The sequence below is a fragment of the Arvicola amphibius genome, chromosome 8 (assembly GCF_903992535.2).
Source record: "Arvicola amphibius chromosome 8, mArvAmp1.2, whole genome shotgun sequence".
Classification (NCBI taxonomy): domain Eukaryota; kingdom Metazoa; phylum Chordata; class Mammalia; order Rodentia; family Cricetidae; genus Arvicola; species Arvicola amphibius.
The window spans coordinates 53,025,719-53,045,290 of NC_052054.1; the positions used below are offsets into that span (position 1 = coordinate 53,025,719).

Consider the following 19,572-nt stretch of genomic DNA (forward strand, 5'->3'; position numbering starts at 1 on the left):
CTACCTGCATATCATACTCTAAGGTGTTTGGGACGCTGCTCATGACTGGAAATGGTCCACCATCTTCCAGAAACGCCCTCCATGGGAACATCGTAAACGCCTAAACGAAACAAACAACAGACACCACAATGGTTTCATGCATCCCTCAGATGAAGATGCTTATGCATGAGCAATATCTCTGCATCCATTCCCAAAGCCCCCTCAGAAAGAGTTCTCATTGGAGCATGCTCCGTGACACAGAGAAAAGAGTGGCCGTCATTACTAGTTTGCCTGAGATGGTTTCAGTATAATAAGGAGGCACCAATATCCAAAGTTCTAGAACAAGAGGTGGCACACACCTGTAATTTTAGTACTTGAGAGACTGATGCAGGAGGATTTTAAGTTTCAGGCCAGTTTCAACTAGATCAGTCGTGACCCATTTGGGGGTTGAAAGACCCTTTCACAGGGGATACCAAAGTCCACCAGAAAATGCAGACATTTGCGTTACAGTTATGAAACAGCAAGGAAAATAATTTTGTGGTTGGGGGTCAGCACAACATGAGGAACTGTATTAAAGGTTCACAGTGTTAGGAAGGTTGAGGATCATTGAGCTAGACAGTGAGACCCCGTCTCAAAAGAAACAAAACGAAGGAAATTCTGGGATAATATAATACCAAGAGGGTATGTTTTTAAACAGCAAAAGTAAACTTAGTTAAATGCTGTCCAGATTAGGGACCTTCCAACGTCCTTCCCCATCACTGTGCCCCAGCTCTCGGCATCAGCCCCAGCCAGTGCTCCAGGTGGCCCTGCTGACCCTTTCCTTCTCTGCATTACAGAATAACCGAGGCAGGTTCTATTTCCTGTGGCACCACGCAAACCCCGGATCCAGAGGACTGCCCACTGGGCTCCATTCTCTACTTCTAGGCCTGCTTCTTAGTCGCTTCCTAAAGACTGTGACACAGGACACCCACAGCCACCCAATCCAAGGCAGTATCCAAAGACATCGGCAGCAGGCCCAGTGTCACGGCCAGCTCTGTCCTGTGGTTCTAAAAGAGGGGTGAGGGTTGGACCAAGAGTCACTGTCGTTTAGCATGGAAGTATAGAACCTGCCTGCGGTTGATGTCAAGGCATTTGTAATGTTTAAGTAGGATGTTTGCAGGGTGGTTTTAAAGCTATGTACACAAACTTTTCCATCAGGAGATAGGGTTTAGTGCTTAGGGCTGGGTGCACGCCTGTAATCCTAACACTTGGGACTGGAGAGAGGAGAAACAGGAGTTCAAGGTTATATTTGCCTACTTAATAGATCAGCCTGGGATAGTGACACCATCTCTAGAGGAGGGGGCATGCAGAAGCTTGTCACCAAATCTGATGACCGGAGTTTGATCCCAGATCCAGAAGGTGGAAGGAAAGAACTGACTCATGTCAACTGTCTTCTGACCTGATGTGTGCACACGTGTGAGCAGGAACACACACACACACACACACACACACACACACACACAGAGAGAGAGAGAGAGAGAGACAGAGACAGAGACAGAGACAGAGACAGAGGGAGGGAGGGAGGGAGGGAGAGAGGGAGGGAGGGAGGGAGAGAGAGAGAGAGAGGGAGGGAGAGAGAGAGAGAGGGAGGGAGGGAGAGAGAGAGAGGGATAGAAAAGAAACTAAAATGGGGGTATGCAGAAGGAGGGAGGGAGGTGACTCTCCAAACCTTTGAACATGGCTGAACTAAATGGCTCACTGTTAATGACTGGAACATGACAGAAGCCATGGTGTCAGCTCTGAAGACTGGTCATGCAATGGCCAAGGCTTCTACCCCAGACTCCCTCTCTTGCTCTGGGGAAACCATTTTCCTCACAACAATGGTTGAGAGGAAGTGTTGTAGTAAAGAATGTGGGAACAGCCTTGGATGCGGATCTCCTGACAGCTACTGTCAGCTGGGTGGATAAGGTTGCAAGCAAACTTCTCCTGCTATGTGCTGAGATGATCATCTTCAGGCCTGCGAACTCCTTGATTGCAACCCTTCAGAGACACCCCGCCCCTCCCAGAGCCAACACTCCTCACCTAAGCTGCTCCCAGCTTCCTGCCTCTCAGAATCTGGGAGTGGTAATGACCGCCTGTTGTCCTAACCTACTGGGCTGGGGTCAGCCTTGAGTTTGTGGCAACAGAAAAGTGACATAAGGTTTGGGAACCTAATGCTGCTCTGACTCCTTCAGTGGTTTGATATCTGGCTTTCCTGAACTTTGACCTCTGTCCAACTGGTTAACGTACCTGCCTGGGAGTAGCTGTAGTTGCTGGGATTACATTTGATAACACGTGTTGTAACCAGGGCAATCCAAAGCCCAGCTTCTGACCTCTTTATGCATTGCCACTGCATCATGATCTATTGGGTAGAAAAGATGAAGCCTTTTGGGGCATCTTGTTTTGTTTTTCTGTGACAGCCGTGAGCAGGCAGGCTGTTACCCCAATCATTGCATTGAACATTTGTAGAAAAGAGACCCTGCCTGGGACTAACTCCTGGTCACGAGTCCCTGAGTCCCCGTGGCCCCCTGGGAGTGAAGGAAGGCTAATGAAGACTGAGGGCCACGGAAGTGTGAAGACCCTGCAAAATGGAAGCCAAATGGAAACGAAGAGATAACACTTCTGCATTCCACACAGCGCTTCTGAAACTCACCTGGAGGCTCCTTGGATCTAGCGGCTGGGGCAGGCTGAGCCCTGAAGAGAAGATGCTCCTCCTGAGAGAGTCACTCAGTGGTGGCAAACCATGGCACAAGCTGTCTGCGACAGACTGGTGGGCGGGAGCATTTCCTGCTGCCAAAAATGTTCTGTCAAAGTGGGGTGAGAGTTTTTGTTCAGTATGGTTACTTATGCTTTCTAGGCCCAGAGCTTCTTCAAACTTACTGTAGCAAGAGACTATTTTGAAAGAGTAACATGGTTTCTCCCTCAACCACACCCCGTATGCTTCCCTTCCCTCTCATAGTCCAGAGTCCTCTGGGGAAGGTGATCCTCACAATGGAAGAAATTGACACTTTCTGTCAAGAGAAGATATTGACAGAACTATCAGGAAGCTGGCAAATTCAGAGAGCACTGATTCTATGCCATTGTTGAACACCGGAAGTGAAGCTCTTGTGAATGAGGGACCGAGTTTTAAATTTTACTTAATTTTAGCTCTTACTAACTTGAATTAAATCAGTCACATGTAGCTGCCAAAATGGGCGTCATACCAATAGCTCCAGAACAAAGACTTGAGCTGTCTGCAGAACTCTTAAAGTTAATAGCTGCAGTAACAGTTCAAATCTATAAAACCAAACTTCAGGTTAAGAGAGATCCAGGGGTGTGAGAGAGAACCCTTTGGTTTCGTTGAAACAAAATTTGGTTCTGCACTTCAAGAGCCACAAACCCCGAAGACTAGAGCATGAAATTTTTAATGCAAGCAAGAACGAGAGGCATGTGGGATAATTCAGGGCGATTTCCTGTCCCTAAGGAAATAAGATTAGCAGGAGGGCACAGGGTTTCGAGATCTCAGTTAGCTGTCGCTAACATACAAAGGATGTCTAAGGAAAGTGCTGACCTGGGATAACCTGGGGGAGGGGATCTCTGAGAACTGATGCTTTCCCTGGAGACCAGTTCTCACAAACCAGGCACCGAAGAGAACGGAGACTCGCCAGGCTGGGGGAAATGTCAGCTTATGGAACTGAGGAGGTTAGCAGACCCTCCCTGTGTCGGGGAGACTTGAAAGTGCCTGAGGCCCATTAGTGAATGTCTGTGGGCGGGCGTGGAACAGGAAACCAACCATGAGAGGTGGGAGTAGACCTGACAACCTACAACAGAGATGGGTGAAGTAGCCACTGCTGTCTGACTTCCAGCATCTCTGGGGAGCACCGCTTAGAGCTCAGGCTGCCTGCCGCCGAGAAGACAGACCGGGGAGGGTGTTGTATGAGCTCTGCAATTAAGGCCTGGTTATTAGGGGTTGCCTAGACACCTGGAAGGGCCTTGATAGAGTAAGCACAGCTTCTCCCTTCTCCCAGGATAAGGTTCCCGTGTCCACCCACACTCCTTATCAAGGGAGCTGGCACTCTTTCCACTGTCCCCGGGCAACGACTGCTTCCTGCCAGACCCTGGAGCTGGGCAAACAAAGCCATTGTGTCCTCCCTAGTAACCCGGGAAGACCACACCTTCTTCTGCTGCGGAGTCTGCCTCCTTCGGACCCTGCGTGTACACTGTATTCACATGTGGCCTGCTGTGGCCGGCAGGATATCCTCTTTTTCTGTGAAGACACAGCACTAACAAACCACTACTGATTTTAGCTGCTCCAGGCTTTGGTGTCATTTCTTCAGCTGTCACAGAACCCAGGGTAGAAGCTTTTCCTCACCAATAGAGCGACTAGGAGGCAGTAAAACAAACCATAACTAACTGACTTGGCATTCATTCCAGAGTGGCCACGTTTAAACATCTGTGACTCAATGATGTGGCATCGGAAAGGGAAGTACTTTTTCCGTCAGCAGAAGTAGGGGCCTATGAACTCAATAGTGGAGCACTCAGAGGGTGAACAAAACTGATTGATGGCCTCTGTGTGTGTGTGTGTGTGTGTGTGTGTGTGTGTGTGGAGTGTGTGTGTTGACACTGAACATGCTAAGCATGCATTCAACCACTTAGCTAAACCCTAGCTCGTCACTCTGTTTAGGATAGAGGTTGGAGTTACCTAAAGGCGACATAAACTTTGCTCCCTGTTTCTTTCAACTTCCATGTGATTTCTCAGTGGAGATGACGACATACCAAGTGCAGCAGTGACATGGTATGGCTAGAATGTTCACAGTTCCAAGCCAGGAGCTGCCTGAGATTCAACAGCCAACTTCACATAGGCCATCACCTCCACCCATAGAGCCCAAGGCATCAGTAAGGCTTCCATCTTCCCCTAAAATTTCCAGGATCTCTCTATGGCATAGTATATATGTATAAATAGTATATATATATAGTATATATGTGTGTATATATAGTATATATGTGCCACATACATATACCCTACATATGCTTACTTAAAATGCTGGTATCAAATAGCAGGCCATTCGAACAGAAACACATTTCAGCACAAGTCACGAATGTGAAAGCAAACTGACTGGGAATAGCTTCTTTCACTGCATGGCTCCTTTCGCGGACTCCTGCTCATCTCTACCACCAGTTCTCAGGACTCGCCCTGCCCTCCTCGCCTCCTCCCTTCCTCCCTACTTCAGGGGCCAGCTTTGTTCATCCTTTCTAGTTCAGTCTCTGACACGATCTCTCTTTCCCGCTTTCTTTTGTGGGTTTACTTTAGAAAATATTATGTGTATGTTATGGTGGTAGGAATAAGTGCACTGAGTGCTGGTGTCCCAAGAGGCCGAAAAGCAGTGTCAAGATCTCCTAGAGCTGAGTAGCAGGTGGATGCGGACCGGGCCACCTGACGTGGGTGCTGGGAACTGAACTCTGATCCTGTGCAGGAACGATATGTGCTCTCAATTGCTGAACCATCCCTCCAGCCCCTGATGTGTTCTATTATTGTCTTAGAAAGTTTGCGAAGTATTTGGGAACAAACGGTTACCAAAGTGGCCTCAATTCTTGCAAAACTTGTAGAGCCCTGCAAAGGAACCAAGGTATTACGGAATGTTGCTCTCTGCTACGGCATGACCATTACCTTCTTGAACACTTAGCAGTAGTGATTACAGGCAGAAGAGCAACCCAAGACTACGCCCCTGACTGTTCATCATGAAGGGACAGAGGGGCTCACATAGCAACACCCCTCTCTTAGTCTATATAAGTGGCAAACAGTTGTTTGGGAATGTGGTAAGACCGGACAATTGGTTTTTCATAGTGCAGCTGCCCATGCTCTTGTAGGTATCACGTCCCCTGCAAGTGACCCAAATTAAACTCAAGCTGTGCTTGGTGGGACTGTTTCTTAGGTCTGTATACCTGCATCCTCTGAGGTGGGTAGCATCTGTTTTCCAGAAAGTCAACAGAACACAAGGCTGCATCCTTCCTTGCCTTCCCAGTTCCTCTGTCCACATGCTAGAGGCTGTGAGTTGGAGATGGTTTACAACACAAGGGTTCATGTGTTGGAAGCTTATTAGGGAACTGTGCAATGTAATTATTAAGGGGAAACCATAGGAACATAACTGTGAGGCCAATCTTTGTTGTTAGCCTGATTGACTTAGAATTACCTAGGAGACACACAACTGGGTGTGTCTCTGGGGGTGTTTCTGGAGAGGTTAAATTAAGAGGGAAGAGCCGCCCTAAATGTGGGTAACGCCATCAAAGGCAGAAGCTTTCCTGTCCCACAGTCACTCTCAAATAACCACTCAGAGGCATAATATGAACTGCAAATGCTCGACCAATAGCTCAGGTTTGTTACTAACTATACCTTAAAACTTAACCAATTTCTATCACTCTGTGTGCTGACCTGAAGCTCGTGGCTTTTACCTTGATCCTATTTTGTGTGTCTGATTCATTATCCATCTGGCCGGCACCTCCTCTGGCTCCACCCTTCCTTATCTCATCATTCTGAGTTTGGCTTTCCTGCCTAATTTTATCCTGTTCCGCTATTGGTCAGTCAGCCTGTTTATTAAACCAATCACAGTGACATGTATTTACCCAGAGTACAGAAGGATTGATCCACGGCACACCATCTCATGGACTGGGATCTCAGGCTGAATAAACAGAAAGAGGATGAAGCAGGTGAAACACCGGCCTTCATCTCCTTCTGCTCCCTGACTGCTCCCTGACATCTCCACTTCCATTCTTCTCTGGCTGTGATGGACCACACCCTTAAACTGTGAGCCAAAATGAGCCTTTCCTTTGTTAAGTGATTTTTGTTAGTTACTTTGTCATAGCAAAGAAAAACAAATCCCTATCCTTTTAACACCAGATCCTCTTTTACTTCTTCCCTCTCCATTAGAGACTTTTCCACCAAACGTTTATTAATATACTGAATAATTCTATGTCAACTTTACACAAGCTGGAGTCATGTGGGAAGAGGGAACCTCAATTGAGAAGCCTCCGACCCCAGGCAGACTGGCCTGTGGGAAAGCCTCTGGTACATCTTTTTGATCGTTGATTTATGTGGGAAGGTCCAGTTCTCTGTGGGTGGTGCCAACCCTGGGCTGTGGTCCTGAGTCCTATAAGAAAGCAGGTTGAGCAAGCCATGGGGAGCAAGCCAGTAAGCAGCTCTCTTTCATGGCCTCTGCGTCAGTTTCTTCCTCCAGGTCCCTGTCCTGACATCCCTGGATGATGGACCACAAACTGTAAGTGGAAATAAGCCCTTTCTTCCTCAGTTGCTGTTGGTCATGATGTTTTATGAGAGCATAGAAATCCTAACGGAGACTATTGTTTTTCCTATTTTATTTATTATTTTTGTGGTTATTTTGTTTTGAAATATGAACTGATACAGCTCAGGATGGCTTTGGACTCACCGTATATCATATATGGAATGTCTGATCCTTCTACTTCTTCCTCCCAAGTTCTGGGGTTCCAGGTTTGCACTCCCTCACCTGACTTGTTTGTTGTGGGAGACATGGTCTTCCTCCGTAGCTCTGGCTCTCCCTGTATTCACTCTGTAGACCAGGCTGGCCTCCAACTCACACCTGCCTCTGCCTCCCGAGTGCTGAGGTTGAAGGAGTGCACCACCCCACCTGGCTGTATTTTCCCATAAGTTTACAATGGCCTCTAACCCCGGACTGCAGAAAAGGGTGGGGGCTAAGGGGTTAAGTATGGAGCATAAGCACAAGTCTTACCACAACAGCCTAGGTGACCCTGGGCGAGTAACAAAACACCTCTGATTTTCTCTTTCCTTTTCTGTAAAGGCTGTAAAAATAGCTCCCAGCCCACAGACTTGGCACCCAGGAGTGACATAACCAACACAGTGGCACAGCCAAGCCCCTGCCCTCCGCCATCGCATCCTGTGTCTAAGGCTCCAGTTCAAACAAACAAACAAAAGAAGAGAAAAAAGAGAAAGAAGATGAAAGGCAAGAGAGAGAAAGAGAGAGAAAATGCGACATTTTCGTGACTTTAGAAACACTGAAAGAGCTTTCACTGTGATAAGTCACTCAGGTCCCCATTTGGCACAGCCTGGCCAGGACCCTCTGTAAGTGTTATAGCCCTGAGGGAAAGGTATCCTGGCAACCCCGAGCCAAGGAATACCACCAAGTCACACTGCACAACAAACCTCACATGAGATTTATCAGGAGAGTCACAAGGCTGGCTGCCTCTGTTCTGGGGGAGATCCAGGCAGCAGAGACCTGAGCAGGAGGTCGGCTTTATATAGGGTTTCTTGTGTGTGGGGGGGGAGGGCTCCCCAGGGTGACCTGGGATTGGTTGGGTTTTGTGGCTTGAACTTGGGCTGTTTTTCTCTGGGGGGCAAAGCTTGGCTGCCTGTATCTCAAGGGGCTGGAAATGGCCATTATGGCTGCTAAAGTCGGGGACAGGACCTGGCCGCTTGTGCACCTCCGGGGGTTTACACCCTCTATCAGTGTCTGTCCAGCACAGCTTGTGAACAACACTCAAGATGCTGTGGAGAGAACCAATGAGAAGGCTCGCTGGGTATAAACCCGGGGAGCTGAGTTCTAGCCCCAGAGCCCATGTACGGCTGGCTTGCATTTAGGACTTTGACACTTAACACCTGCTAATAAATCATAAAAACAAGTCTCTCTGCAGGCCAACACAACATCCAACTCTTCAAATGTCCCTGCCGTACCTGTATGCTTCCTTATCAACACATGGCTGGGAGCCCCTAGGAGGACTACCCTTCCTTATGGGAAAGAGCTGCCACTAGCTAGATACCAGGCAAGATGCTTTAGATGGGACCTCAGAGAGTGGTGGACACTCAGGATATGCACCAGAGCTTTTCCTTGGAGTCAAGAATAGGACAAAATCTGCCTTGACAGGCCGGGCACAGTTAAAACTCTGCACTTCTCCAATACTAGAGACTGGGGCCCTGGCCTTGTGCCAAGCACATGTCCCATGAAACTCCCAGAATCTTAAGTCACATGTTGATATCTGAATGGCTAGAGGCACTTAAAACAGAGCAGCATAAAAGTAAGACCGCATTTAAGATGGAACAAAACTAAAGGAGAGCCAAGGAGCAAGAAGGCGGTGCTGGGCCATGCATGTGCCCTGGAGCTCCTAAAGGAGGCTTGGAGTTGGGCCATCCTCAGACACCTCCCAATTCTCCTGCTCCCAGGCACCCAATGACAACAGTGCACGCAGAGTAGAAGCACCTTTTACACAACTGTGTCATCCTGTTTTACAAGGTGCCTCTGAAGGACTTTTTCCTCCATCCACCCCCAAACCGCAAAGGAATTCTATTCTGGAACACAGAGGATGGCAAACTTTGTATTAAAGAGTCAAATGTTATTATCTGCGGCTTTGTTGACCCTATTCCCATTCCTTGGCTGGAGAGAAAGATGGTCAGAGACCATCTGCAGATAAATGGGCATGTGCTGGGCACAAGGGCTCATGTGTAAACCTAGTACTCATGAGGCTGAAGCAAGAGGATTGTCATGAGTTTGATGGCAGCCTGGTACAGAGTAAGAACTTGTCTGAAAACAAAAACAAAATAAAAATAAAGAAAGAAAAATAACTAAATAACAGGCATGACTTTGTTCCGTGAAACTATATTTGTGGACACTGAAATAAGAAATTCATCTTTTTGGGGGTGTGTTTGTGTTTGTTTGCTTTATTTTGAAACAAGGTCTTATTGTGTAGTGTTGGTTAGCCTGGAACTCACCATGCAGACTAAGCTGGCCTTGAACTCAGAAAGATCTATCCGCTTCTACCTCCTGAGTCCTGGGATTAAAGGCATGCACTACCATGCCTACCCTATGTAATTTTCATGTGTCACCACATACTATTTTCTTACTGATTTTTCCCCAACCATTTAAACATGTAAAGGCCGTACCTCTAGTCCAAGGGCTACCCCCAAAACAGGCAGATGCCTGTAGCAGACTCTGCCATGTCTTGACTTACATGGATACGACTGGTCTGAAGCATCCATTCAGTTCAACCATTCACACCCAAGGAAAATGCTTGCCTTATCTAGCACTGCAGATAAACTTGATGCTCGGGCACATTATGGACCAGGAGTCAGAAAACTCCTCCATGGACAGTGACTCTGACCTATCAGGAAACAGCCACAGATGTTCATCAGTCCTCAAGGGCAGCTGGGGGAGGGGAGTGTGAAACATGTCAGGCAGCCCCATCTCTGTGCTCTGCGTGGGTAAGAGGGCAGCGATGATAGGGCAGCTTTACAGGGCCATCGTCCTATATCCTTCCTGTTTCTCTGAGTCTGCCGAAGCATACTCCCCTCACTCCAGGAAAGAGTTTGGAACTTCCTTTTTAAACTCAGGAGGAGCCTTAATCTTGCATAAGCAGATCTTTCCCTGCGTCAAAGAACCCCGCTTGCTCAGGTAAATTCTGAGATGGAACTTAAGCCCTGTCCTGTCTCTTGTGTAGCTAAACACTTTGATTCATCTGTGGGATCCATGCTACCTCAGATGATGACGAGGGTAGCATTTCTCCATGAGCCCTTCTGAGTCCCCTTCTTGACCATGCCACTGCCCAGAAACTACCACTGTTCACAGGTTTGAAGCTAACCAAACCAAGGTTCTGATTCTAGTGTCTGATTCTACGTACACACACACAGTAGAAAGCCTTCTGGGGAGGAAAAAAAAAAAAGGCCATGAAGATGGGCCAAATAAAGAATGCCAGGGGTGTCTTCTGGGTGCTTTCCTCTGTGAAAGAAATAGAAGGCAGACATGGGACTCTTTGTCTCCCTTCCTTGGCCACAGGGTGCAGGACATGCAAGTTTGGAGAAACAGGATGGTTTGCCTAAGGCAATTTCCCAAGAGAGAACTCTGTGTGGCTGGAACCATACAGGACCCATGGAGGACGATTCCCCTACAACCAGCAAATTTCTTTGATGTCTACTTGGAGCCAGACATGGTGGCTCACGCCTGTAATCTCAGTACTTGGAAGGCTTAGCTTTGCAAGAATTCCAGAAGAACCCAGGCTAAAGTAAGATGTGTCTCAAAAACAAAAACAAAAGCCAAAACACACCAAAATGAAAAAAAAGACAAAAACAAACAAACAAACAAAACCCCTTTAGGCTTTCAGAGTACAGAAGTCAGCCCAGGGCCCAACTCCGTGGTTATCCAGATATTCACAACCCCCACAGCCAACAAGCTAAACTACGCTACAGCCTTGAAGTTGTTCAATACAAAGCAAAAAAGTCAATTCTAAGTCTTGCACTGCTATATTTCTATTTTAAATCCAAGAATCAGAATCTTTGGCAGAAAAAAAGCAAAAACAAAGTAGAAAAATATGTTCATTCAACATAATTTCATATCTGCATTCTCTATGGGTGGAAAAATTCTCTGGTACAGCCCTTTGGGGACCTTTTTAGCAGAACGCTCACACTGGAGATGAATTGGAAGAAGGTAAATTTTGGTAATTTAAGAATATTAAAAAAGAAAGGAAGGAAGGAAAGAAGGAAAGAAGGAAGGGAGGGAGGGAGGGAGGGAGGGAGGGAGGGAGGGAGGGAGAAAGAAAGAAAGAAAGAAAGAAAGAAAGAAAGAAAGAAAGAAAGAAAGAAAGAAAGAAAGAAAGAAAGAAAGGAAGGAAGGATAGTTAGATAGAGCTGGCTTGGAGCAGGAGTCAGGGCTCATGACTGTAATCCTAGCCCTGGAAGACTGGTGAAATTCAAGGCTGACATGGTTTACATAGCCTTGAATAGCCTTTGATTCCAGGCAAACACAGGTTACAAATTAAGACTTTGTTTCGAAACAAAACAAGAGAATAGTCAGAGTTGGACTAGAGAAATAGTTGGAGCACACTCACTAGGCTGAGACAGGAAGATCGCACTTTCAAGGCTTGCTTTGGTTATTTAGTGAGTTTCGGATTTCTTGAACCACATAGCAAGATACTAGGGTTTTGTTGTGGCTGCCCTTTGCTCTAATTAAAACAAAGAGCATCCCCCTCCACACACACACTCACACACACGCGCGCACACACACACACACACACAAACACACACACAAACATTCACAAATCCAGGGGTGCTCATGTCTGATGCATTTTCTTTCTCATATAAAACATTTTTCTGGAAGCATGAATATTAATCCAAACTCAATCCAAATCCAGCAGAATCACAATTAATCAGCCAAATAGAAGTTCTGTAAGTACAGTACTTGAGGAGATGGTTCCTATAAGATCAAAGTAGTTTTACTTAAAAGCCAGTGCACACAGCTAGTTCTGTGAGCTTCAGGTGAACGGTGAGTTTGTCCCTGTGGAAGGTGGAGCTGAAAAGGTGAAATAAACTTTTCAGAATAATGATCTTCAGAAGTACACGAGTTTTACTCCCTACGATAAAATTCGGTATTAAAAGTAGCAATTGTTCACAGACTGTTTGGAAAGTGTCCTTACAAACCCCAGGAATACTGGGGCAGATTCCACATAGACAGGCCTTGCAAGAACCGTTTGGAAGCCAGCGGGCTGGATCTGCCCGTAGCCTATTTTAGGCTCCTTATCTAATCGCGCTAACTGTGGCCTCCCTAAGTGGGGCCTCAGCAGACACCTGCTCTGCACACTCTCCTTGGCAGGAGCAGCGGCACTGCTACCCTTACCGGAGGAGATGTCTCACTGCAGCATCAAACTGCAGCAACGTCACCTCCCTGCGGAGGAGGAGGGCCTGGGCCACCTGACCCGGATCCTGGGGACTCTGGAGACTGTCAATCATTTTCTGCAGTTCCTGAAGCTCAGACCCTAGAAAGTGAGAAACACTGGAGTCAGACAGTGTAAAGGACAGGCTGCGATAGCCAACCCATCTGACCCTCCACCATCCAAACGGACATCCTTTGTTTGTGGATGTGCTAATTATGTGTTTTGCAAGATCAGCAGCTCTAGAAACTGATTTCTGTTTCTTCCCTTCCCCTCTTTGGAAGATAGACAACCCCCCCTCCCCCCCCACACACACTTTCCTCCCCAACCCCGTGGTTTAGCACAATAAGAATAGACTGTTGAAAGTTTGAAGTCTGCCAGGCCATGGTCTCAAAATAGAATTTAGAAGAAAGATGCAGGATGGGCAAGTCTTCAGGATACCCGCTAGGGACTGAAAGTTACCTTCAGTTTAGACCAAGAGCACTCCAGCTGGGTCGAGGAACCTGGCCTGCCACGGACTCAAGGTGGGACTTAGTCAGATGAAATAGGGGAGCTCAGCCAAAACCGACTCAGGGAGCACTGCAGGGCTGTGGGTTCAGGGCTATCTGGATATCAGCCTATTGGAAAGGGTTTGCCAGCTTCCTCTGATGGGGACAGCTTTCTACCCTGTCGTAGGAGAGGCCACGATTCCTTTACTTGTGGCCCAAGACAGACATTGCTCAAGGGCATGAATGAGATCCCTCCTCAGCATTTGCACCTGGGAAAGCAGAGGACTATGGGAATGAACAGGGAAGCTGTCAGTGAGAGCCTGAGCAGGAAGAACGGCTGCCGTTACCTGCAACACATTCCTCTGACTTTACGAAGGATGAGCATTCCAGATTTGGTTATCTGTTTCTTGTTTTATTTGTGACAGACAGACAGTTGGGGTTTTCCCAGTCAATAACTGGGTGCAATTATCACATTTTAAAAAAATGAGTCCTCTAAACATGATGGCTCTATAGAAGTTCCCACTGAAAGGGAGATGGCTGTAGCACAAACTGCAGAACTTTTGGGGTGCATGGCAGGAAGAGAGGTGACCACTGGCCGTCATTTGTTCATGGTGTGCGGTTTTGGTCTACAAGCAATAATACATCTTTAGGCAAGTGGCAACCAAGTAAAAAATATTTGCCTTCCTCTGTGGTAGCATGTAAAAAAAGGAGACTATAAAATTCCCTAGACCCTAGGAGTAAAGCACTGTAAAACGTAAATGTACAAAGTCTTTGGGCAATGACGATCAGGTAATGACAGCCAATAGACAGAAACACTAAGATGCTTGGGTCACAGGGATTTTGCTCATTTCCACATTGTTGTGTTGTCTGCACGCTTTTGCTTGTGATCCAAACACTTGTGTGCTGCCGAAAATCAACTAAAAATGGACAAAGGCCTGAATCTCAAGCCTGCGGCCCTGAAACTGATAGAGGAAGGAATCCCAGAGCACACAGGACGAAAGCATTGGCACGGGTCGAGCAGGACTCCAACAGCACAGAGAACACTGCCAGAGTTGACTAACGGGATTATATATTAGGAACCTGCCCAGCAAAGGGAGCTGGCCACAAACGGCCTACAGAGGGTAGAATATCTAAAGCTGCACTTCAGATTGGGGTGGGGGTAATGTCTAGAATATATAAACTGTGAAAATTAAACACCGAGAAAACCCACTGCCAATTAATAGATCAGTGACTGGCCTGAACGTAGCTCTCAAGAGAAGAAACACACCTGGCCAATAAGTGTTTTTAACAATAGTAGTCAGCATCCTTAGCTTCCGGGAAATGCAAGTTGTACGACACCAAGAATCCAGCTCACCCTAGTCAGAACAACTAACACAAAGAAAACAAATGACAGCAAATTTGGTAAGTGTTTGGGGAAGAAGAAGCCCTCTTCGCTGCTGGAGGGTGGGAAAGCCACCACACCCATCAGGAAGAGGTTTCTCAAAACACTAAAAATAGAACTACCCTTGACCCAGTTGTGCGGCTCCTACTACAGAGACTTGGAAATCACGCTGGTTGATGGCCTGCTTAGAATAGCAGGGATGTGGATCGGCTGCCTGCCCACAGGTGAGCAGATAAGGAAAATGTGGTACATATACACGATTTTAATCAGCCGTGGAGAAATACGAAATGTGCAAAAATGGGTGGACTCAGAAATGGCTACGTTAGCTGCTGAGGTAACCTAGACTCAGAAGGACAAATATCGCATGATCTTTCTCAAATGCAAAGTGTGTGTGTGTGTGTGTGTGTGTGTGTGTGTGGTGTATGTGTACATACGTGAGTGTGGACAAAGAGGCCTTAAGGGGAGGAAAAAATAGGATAATGTGATATCTAAGCGGAAAGGGAACTGCTGCGGATAACAAAACCTATTACTTTTCAGGACACAATTCAAACGTCACCAAACAAAACACAAATAAAGCCAGTGTGCGGCAAATGTGCGCCCCCACACCCTGATGCCAGCACTTGGGCGGCAGTGGCAGGTGGGTCCGTGCGAGTGTAGTTATGTGTGGGAATATGACTTTTTCCAGTGCGGTTGTCCTGGAGAGAAGCACCTCTCTTTGCCCCCTACCGTCTTCACTCTGCTTCAGTAGGGACCGCGTGCTCGTGGAGAGGAAGTGGCAGATGTGGGCAGGGAAAGCAGCTTGGGACAGCCGGTGGAGTGCAAGGTGGCCAGAGGACGGGGAACATCGGAAAAGGGAAGGAAGTCTCTTTTCTCCAGAGGAGGCTTCTGTGTGCTGAGTCTCCCGCCTCCCCCCCACACCCTCCACACTCACCCTGGAGGGGGAGAACAGAGAGCGAGAGTGTATTAACTGTGTTTGGGCTATAACTGGCCTTCTGATCTCTGGCAAGGAGAATTAAGGGTAAACTCCCTGAGTCTGCTCCTGTGCTTCACACTGCTTGTCAAGGAAGGGGAGAATTTGTGTCCATAGAAGCCCTCAGTTGGTCAGGATGCCTTTGTTTGGTCATGGGGGAGGACCCTAAGCTCATATCCAGAGTACCCTTGAAAAAAATATTTTAAAGTGTGGACGTCCACGAAAGTAATTTTATCTCCCTCCAATACATGCCAGACTCAATCCCCTCTCTCACCATGTTTTTCTGCCTCCTCTGGGATCTGGGCCGGGAGCTATGCAACCTAGACATCTTCTTAGGAGGAAGATTATTGATGTGGGACTTCTTTCTGTATGCTATGATTACCATTAATGAATAAAGAAACTGCTTTGGACCTATACAGGGCAGAACAGAGGTACGTGGGGAAAACTAAACTGAATGCTGGGGGGAAGAAGGCGGAGTTAGAGAGAAGCCATGGAACCACCACTGGAAACAGACGTGCTGACAGAAACTTTGCTGGTGGGCCACGACCTCGTGGTGATGCACAGATTAATGGAGATAGGTTAAATTAAGATGTAAGAGGCAGCCAATAAGAAGCTAGAGCGAATGGGCCAAGCAGTGATTGAATTAATACAATTTCTATGCAGTTATTTCGGGAGTCTGGTCAGCCTAGGAACAAACAAATGGCCTCCCTACTACAAATTGTCTTAGAGGGTTTTTCCTCCTTTTTCACTTGATTTTGTTCTTCATCTATTTTCAGCAATTCACAGCATGCAAAACTTTGCACATATTCCCCTGAGCACATCTTTCCCCTTTATTTGCAACAAACGAAGTGTGCAGTCTCTAAATGACACTTTGGAAAACCCCAGCTCTTGCACAGCTCTGTGAGCTCCAGGTTCGTGATCCACCGGCAGCAAGAACACACCTTCCTCCGTTCTGAACTCCAGGTCCTCAGAGGTCTTTCCATCTCCACGGGCCCTCGGCAGTGCCATGAAGGGCTGATGGCCTGGGCCAGTGTGTTTTTCTCGTCTCGTTAGGAGGACCCTCCCTGTTTCCCCTACAGATTTGGTTAGGGCCAATAGTACCCTTGTGTCCAGCTACCAGAGAAGTTCCTGGGCAGCAGCCAACTGGAAATATGGCTCTGGCTGTCTCAGACTCTAGGAACAGGATGGACTTTTTCATGGTCCACCCTCCTTTACCCTAATCCTCTGAAACCTAGCAACCTACAGTTTTCCAGAACCTTCCCCAAAATATGTGGCTTAGTATGTTCTAAACAAACCCCAACAGACCCTATATTAGTGAGGGCACTTTGGGGTGGCTTCTGTTGTATGTCTTCAAGACTTGCTTGTGTCCAGTTGAGATCTGTAACCCGAGACAGTTCCAAGCTTCTTGCTGAGGCAGTACCAGCATCAACTTTCTCCCCATATCTTCACCTCAGTCACAGTCAGTATCCTCCTACATTAGCAGGATGCCCTTCCCTGTGCCCTGAATTAGAACACCTAGATCTCCTCTGTGTGTGTTAGCATGGTGTAAATCTATTAGCCACCAGTTCCAGGGCCCCTTTCAAACATATTCCCTTAGAGTCACAGCTGGAAGGGAATAGACTCAGATCCTCTCATATTCTTTTGTAAACTTGATTGATCTAAACTGGCCAGTTGAGTCAAGTCTTTGCTTCATCTGACTTTTTAAAATTCCTGACAACTCATTACAGTATTTGATTTTAATTGGTTATTGTCAACATAGCTAGTGACTTAATTTGTAAGAGACAAATTACTAAAATAAAATCACTCTCTGCTTCCAATAAGTCCGATTATAATAAGATTCTGTTGTTGAGGCTGGAGAGGTGGCTCGGCAGATAAGAATGCTTACAGCTCTTCTAGAGGACCCGAGTTCAGTTCCCAGCACCCATGTTGTGCAGCTCACGATGACTACCTGTAATTCCAGTCCTGGGGGACCTGACACCCTCTTCTGGATTCCAAGAGCTACACACATGTGTCATCCCGCCCCACCCCAACACACACACACACACACACACACACACACACACACACACGAGGTGTGAAGTGAGACGTGTGTGTTAGCATGTCAACAGGGTTTGAATGTCTGATGCAAGCCCGGGCCAGAGACCAGCCTTGGGTGTTGTTCCTCCAGTACCATTTACCTTATTTTTCAAATAGGATTTCTTCAATTAGGTTAGATAGGATGGCCAAGGAGCCCCAGAGACCCACTTGTCTGTGCCTCCCAGGAACTCAGAGCACAAGATTTTTTTTTAAATGTGGTCTTAAGCTTTCATGGGTAAAGGGCAGGCACTTCACTGCGATCCCTGTCTCTCTGGCCTCTACTGCATAGTATCTTCTCACCTACTAGATGTTAGGACACCATCTGATAACCTCACGTCCCTTCACTGATTAGAATAGAAATAAAAGCCTCTCTCATTCTGACCACAGTCTGGAGGTTCTGAGCTATCAGGATTCGCAGCTTCTGCACAGTGGATGCTTGGGTTGGAACTTGTCATGTAAGTCACATGGACAAGGAAGGAAAGGGAATCAAAACTAATCTTTAGAGTGGCCTTAAGTATCCGTACACAGATTTCAACCCAGAGGATATCTCTATGAGACGTTACCCCCATCTTATAGATAAGCAAACAGAGATGCGTGGAGTAATTCATGGCTCACATCCGGTGGCAGAGGAAGGGTCCAAGCTGGGTCTCTGGACTCCTGACTTAGTATACTTTCCGGTGAGCCTTTGAGTGTGAAGCTGATCAGCCGAAAGTATACCTGGAGACAGTACGCAACAGGACTTTCCTGAGTCCTTCCTATTGCTGTCGTGAGGAGATACAGTCCCGGGTTTCCAACATTAACCACTTCTTAGAATTGCCACTGAACAGGTCTGGCGATTCTAATAATGACTGTTAGTTACTTACCAATGCCCTCGGCTCCTCCCCAGTCACTCCTCAAAGGGCGAGGGCTTAGAGGAAAGTCAAAGCATGCTGGACAATCGCCAAGCTTGGCAAAACTGAAAAGGTAGGCCACGATGTCGTGGAGAGAAGCCACAAGCTGGAGAGTCAGTTTCAGGGCTCTAAAGGCTGCCTGTGGGTAGAAGCAACACAAGAAAACCATTTCAGGAACTTGCTAAGAGGCTGATGCAACTTCTCAGAGAGACTAGGGAAATACGCCTATGCGGGCATACAGTGGTCCCTCAGTATCCACAGGGCTTGGCCTCAGGATGCGGCAGTACCATTGCATGCACGTAGGCACTCAAGTGCCTTATGTGATGGGACAGTGTGTCTGCTTTACCTATGTAGAGCCGCCTGTGAACTTTTTATCATTTTAAATTACCTACAATATCTATATCTGAATAGTACAATCTCCCAGTTTTTGAGCAGTGGTTGACTGAAGCAGAAACTGTGGTCTCCAGCACGGGTCATGCTTAAGCAAACATTTTCATGGTGGACCCAGGATAATAAGTGAGAAAACGGAAACAATAAAACTATTCAAAGACAGCGCTGCTCTTAGACAAAGGCTTCGCTGTGGGGGTTAAGGCACTGTGTTTCTGTTTAAAGTCACCAAGGCTGGCCTAGAACACAGCAGTGTGCTCATTGATCACCAGGGCATCACCAGGGTCTCAGCAGGGACTCTCATCCAGGCAGTGTTATTCTGAGCATCTAAGCACCCATGTCTGTACCAATATTCTAAGGGTTCTCAGCGTTACTCTCAGTCATCCAGGTGCTGAGTGAACCCTTAACTACAGCAGCCTGTTAGACGTGGTGGCCCACACCTGTAATCCAGCCCTTGGAAGGGACAGCAGCAGGACTGACCCAGGTTCCAGGCCAGCCTGGCCTAGATAGTGAGTTCTAGCCCAGTCAGGGCTTTCTGGTGTGATTCCCAAAGAACAATCAAAATAAAACAACACCCCAGTAGACAGCTGGACACAGTGTCACACCCTTGTTATCCTTCTGCCGCCCTGGGAAGCTGAAGCAGGGACTCCCATGTTCGAGGTCAGAACGGGCTAGTTGTGAGAGTGTTTCAAAAACAAACAAAACACTTCAGCCCAAGGGCTACCG

The 19,572-nt window shown here is 47.2% G+C and overlaps 1 protein-coding gene across 1 annotated transcript in view; it reads right to left on the minus strand.

Annotated features, from left to right (window-relative positions):
- LOC119821713 overlaps positions 1–19,572 on the minus strand; it is a 179,439-nt gene that overhangs the window by 49,568 nt on the left and 110,299 nt on the right. The window contains exons 29-32 of the mRNA XM_038340846.2: positions 18,433–18,598; positions 12,621–12,759; positions 2,651–2,801; positions 5–100 (exon numbers count right to left, since the gene is read on the minus strand). Coding sequence (XP_038196774.2) covers positions 5–100; positions 2,651–2,801; positions 12,621–12,759; positions 18,433–18,598 — 552 coding nt within the window. The remainder of the gene's footprint in view (positions 1–4; positions 101–2,650; positions 2,802–12,620; positions 12,760–18,432; positions 18,599–19,572) is intronic.